Source organism: Chiloscyllium plagiosum, unplaced genomic scaffold (genome assembly GCF_037043375.1).
Source record: "Chiloscyllium plagiosum isolate Xiang-an unplaced genomic scaffold, Cpla_swu_hap1 HiC_scaffold_40, whole genome shotgun sequence".
Classification (NCBI taxonomy): Eukaryota; Metazoa; Chordata; class Chondrichthyes; order Orectolobiformes; family Hemiscylliidae; genus Chiloscyllium; species Chiloscyllium plagiosum.
In genome coordinates, this window is record NW_028270178.1 from 17826574 (window position 1) to 17831241 (window position 4668).

Genomic DNA, 4668 nt, shown 5'->3' on the forward strand with positions numbered 1-4668 from the left:
GTATATTTAAGGTTGAGAGTCACTGATGTTTGACCAGTTGGAGAATCATAGGATACTGGGAAGAGGCAGGAAAGTGGATGTGAGAGATGTCGGATGAGTTGTGATCATATTGCATTCGGAAAAAGGTTCAAGGTGGGAAGTTCCCTGCTCTTGCAGCTAGCATACACGGTGTTATTTCTAATCACCACGATTGCCCTTGCATTTACTTGATTATTTGTTTCAAAAACAATTTAAAAGATGTATGTTCCTGCGATTGATCAAAGCAAAACCATTCACGTGAGTTTAACTGTGAAAAGCCTGCGCCCACTGTTCATTCAAAACAGAATTCGTCAATTCCTTTGAGGCTGGGCGAGCAGTTAATTATAAGACGCCTCTTCTGGCACAGGTGAGCACTTGTCTGAGTCTCTCACGTCGAAAAGAAAATCTCTCCTCAGAAAAATGGAACGACCAATAATTCTGCTGATAAAGGAGATTTATTATCCAATTCTCGCAACCATTGGTATTCCGGGTGAGACCTGTTTGAACTTTTTATTGTCATTTTGTATCAGTTGATTCCCAACCTATTCTTGAAAAACTATAATGTGTCACTGATCTCAACACTGCATTGGCTGACGTTTCTCATATTGACCTGTCCACCCACATTGTCCTCATTTCACTGAACTGAGAAATGTACAGATGGTGACATATTTTCAAGATTTGGAAAACGCTAAAAGGGGCTGACAAAGGAGGCACGGAGAGGATGGTTCATCATATGGGGAAGTCTGGATCAAGATTTCGCAGGGTGTGTGGAGGGGCAGGAGATTTTAAACAGAAGCGAGGAAAAATTCATTTTCTCAAAGGGCCGTGAATCTGTGGAATTGTCTGCTTCAGCGTGTCGTAGAAGCTCGAAAATTACATAAACTTTAAGGAGAAAATTGCAGATTTGTAAGTTGTCATGTGTGGAAGGTTATGGAGAGTAAAATGGTGTTGAGGCTAAGAGGAAATCAGTTATGATCATGTTGTATGGCACAGAAGGTTCTTGGAGCTGAACGACCTTCTTCTGCTTCTAGTTCTTATTTTCTTAGAAAGATGATCTCATGGTTGCTTGGATACCTTTCTCAATAAGGATCTCATTAGAATGTTTCAATGCACATTTCCTCGTGATGGCTTGAAAACTCTCTGATTGCCCTGGTCCGTACAAACACAATCGCAACAAAAATCACATAACGTGAAATTGAATCCTCAACTTAATCTGACTATGAAGATTTTGCCCTTAGTGTTTGTTTCAGTGCCAGAAATGTAAAGATGTTATCCGACGTTATATGGAGAACATTTCAAACTTTTTCTGCAAATTATATATGCAATTTCCACTGCTTCCTTCTGTGATGCTGCTGCTCCTTGAATAAGTCTATGCTGTCCATGCCTTTTCTTCCAGACATGTTGTAAAAGGCACGGAGTCTGAAATGTCTGCGTTTGAATAGGTTTTAGGGCCAGTTTGATTATAGCTAATAGATACTGCCTCAGGAAGAAGGCTTCAATGTTTTTTTTTGTTTTAAAGCAAAACATCTGCGCAGTTAAAAAGGGAACCAATTCTCCCAGATCAGCTTATCTCTGGTTTAGCTTAGTACAACTATTCACTTAAAGGAGGCAGGCAGCTGTAAGAGCTGCTGGGCGCAAAGAAGCAGGGCCAGGCTGATCCTCCTCTTTCTCTGACATCTCTCCTGTAAGACCATGCGTTTGATTTTGCCTTTTGTTCCAAGGGGTGTTTGTGGGGATTGAAGGTAGTATTTGGAACAGCATCGCTAATTTGGGATTATATGTTGGGTTTGGAAAGGTTACGTTATTCTGTACTCTGTTCTCTTTTGAGTTTCATTCGGTAATCTTGAAAATAAATTGTTTTACTTAAACTACCTCATTTGACCAACTGCATCCCTCCTAGAATATCTGCTTTACACCTGCTTAAAACAACTACCAAAGTTAGGGGCTGGGCGAATTTCCTGAAATGATTTGAGGGGGCCTAATAGTCCATGACAATATCCTTCTCCGTTATCACCGCTGTTGTTAAGTGTACATCCATGGCACAAAGCGTATGTAGCTTCTCGATTTATAGTTAAAACCCATTCAAAGTGGTTACATCGTCACCTAATTTCCCTTGAACACTCAAGCATCAAATGTTTTTTTCGATACTGTTTGCTTTTTAATTTAATTTCATAGAATTGCATTATGTCGTACAATGGAGACAGCAAGACATCTTCAATGTAATAAGCTGAAGAAATTGGCGAGTCAATGGGAAGGCATTGGCTGAGGTTGATTGATTTTCCTTCAAAACTGTTCCTATGTTGTAATGTCAATGTCACTCCACGTACATTCAGGTTTCAGATGTTAAGACTGATTTGCTTATGCAGAAAAATAATTATTTGCATACAAATGTTATATTTGTCCGCGTTATGTCTTTGCCAATGATGAGAGAGACAGAGGGCCAATTCACTATCAATATGAAGAGTTGTACTCTATCGAGTAAAGTTGTATTTTTACAAATTGACTAATCATGAGAAAATATATAGAGTGAAAACAAATATGGAAGAAGGTTCATTGGTTGAATGTTTGTGAACATGATTTTTCGATTTATAGACAAAAAAATCTGAAGTTTTCAGATATTCACCCAAACATTCAAGCATCACTTGCAAATGATTTTTTATTGTTATTGTTGCAGTGCACATTTTAAACCCAACTTCATGGAACTGAGTTTTGTCTTACAGTAGAGGGGGCAAGATATTTTCAATTTAATAAACAGGAGAATTTGTTTGGTTTGACTGATTTTTCTTAAACTCTTCATGTATAATAATGTCGTTCATATTCCATTAGCATTCGAGTTTAAGATATCAAAACTGATGTGTTCCCATAGAAAAATAATCGACCGGCAAATGTAACATTTGTTTGTTTTATGGTTTGCCAATGATGATAAAGGTATAAGATTCTGGTCGTAGCATTCCACCAATATGATGAGTTGTGCTCTTTTTTAAAAGTCGTAATTTTTGTCAATCAAATGGCCTTGGATGGGGCATTGAGACACATAAAATGTTATTATGATTAAAGGACGTTCTCCATCAGAATTTTCATGTCACAACTTTGAACAATGGGCATTACTTTTGGAAAGTGTTTTTAATTGTGAGCAGTTCTGGAATCCACACTATTAGGGTTGAGGGCGGGGCGGTTGGTGTGATGGTTCTGCTTGCACTGGCAATAGTAGTGAGGAGATTTACCAGATAACAGAGATTGGTTTGAGTGGAGTTTCAGCATCAAACAGAACAAGAGTGAGAGGAATTTAATGAACATCTAATAAATTGATATAGACAATTTAGAAAGGAAGCACTTTCCACTTGTTGAAGTAATGATGAACTCTCTTGTGTTTTGCTTGCAGCAAACATGATGACGATTGTTATTCTTGTACGAGGAAACTGTGGCCTCTCGAAATGTATCTCTGTCTACATGCTTGCCATGGCAACAGCAGACCTACTGGTCATAATCATTAATGTACTGGTTTACAACATTCTTACGTATCACTTTCCATTCTCCCTTCTGTCTCATACCCATATTTGTAAGTTTATTTTTTACCTGGGTTGTGTTATGCTGAATTTGTCAGTATGGTTGACTGTTGCGTTCACTTTTGATCGCTTTGTCATCATCTGCTGTCCAAAGTTTAAGACAAAGTATTGTACTGTGCGAATTCCAGTGACAATTATAAGCATGATTTGTGTTCTCATGTGGATCAAGGAATTCCCCATTTTCTTTGCATATGAACATGAATACATTGTGATCAATGTGAAATGGAACTGCCAGTCAAGTGTGGCATTCTTTTCTTCAGTTGCAGGAGGAGTGTACATCTGGTTTTTCAGCATCTGTTTAGTTTGGCTTCCTTTCATTTTAATTGCTTTGTTTAATGCATTGACAGTCAGACATGTGCTAGTGACTAGCAAAGCCCGCAGAGTGCTTCGGACTCACAGAACTGACAATCAATGTGATCCCGAGATGAAGAATCGAATGAAATCCATTGTTTTCCTCTTTGCTATCTCCGGGAGTTTCATTCTCTTGTGGCTGACAACTGTCATAAATCTTGTAATGACCAGAATCACAAATCCCAATTATTACCGAGGAGACTTTGGAAATCCAACGTACATCATTGTTGAAACAGGAGCCATGTTGAGGTATTTGAGTTCATGTTCAAACACGTGCATCTATGCTGTGACTCAGAGAAAATTCAGAGAAGAGATTCTGGATATTCTGAAATCGCTCTGTGCATTCAATGCAAAGAGATGAAACACGAGGCAAGATGATTAAAGAATGCTGAACCAAACTAGAATTCATATTTACTCGTGCTTTTTTATACCAGCATTCTCTTGTCACGTTTGCGTAAGGTTAATTAATGGAGAGAGAAAAATAAATGTTCCTCGACTTTTAGTATATTGCGCAGGAATGTGTTATTCCATATTGGCTGACCTATGCATTGCTCTTGATTATATATTCCCCTTCATATGAAAACAGTGCCTCAGATGCAGTGGGATTTGCGGCACAAACATGATGATCAATTATAATATGTATGAACTATCACTGACAAATGACCATTATGTTCATGGTTGGGGAGAGATTGGCCCATATTGTTTTTGGATGAGTTGTCTGCATTAAACCAAG

At 38.3% G+C, this 4668-nt stretch overlaps 1 protein-coding gene across 1 annotated transcript; it reads left to right on the forward strand.

Annotated features, from left to right (window-relative positions):
• Positions 1-438: 438 nt before the first annotated feature.
• On the forward strand, positions 439-4296 carry LOC148138361 (putative G protein-coupled receptor 139). The gene is made up of 2 exons (XM_087981651.1): positions 439-508; positions 3401-4296. Exons 1-2 carry the CDS (start codon positions 439-441, stop codon positions 4294-4296), a joined length of 966 nt encoding a protein of 321 aa, XP_087837777.1.
• The last annotated feature ends 372 nt before the right edge of the window (positions 4297-4668 follow it).

Coding starts and splice junctions, on each gene's coding strand:
- LOC148138361 (XM_087981651.1), top strand. CDS start 439: ATGGAACGACCAATAATTCTGCTGATAAAGGAGATTTATTATCCAATT. Junction 509..3,400: donor CGCAACCATTGGTATTCCGG/GTGAGACCTGTT, acceptor TTTTGCTTGCAG/CAAACATGATGACGATTGTT.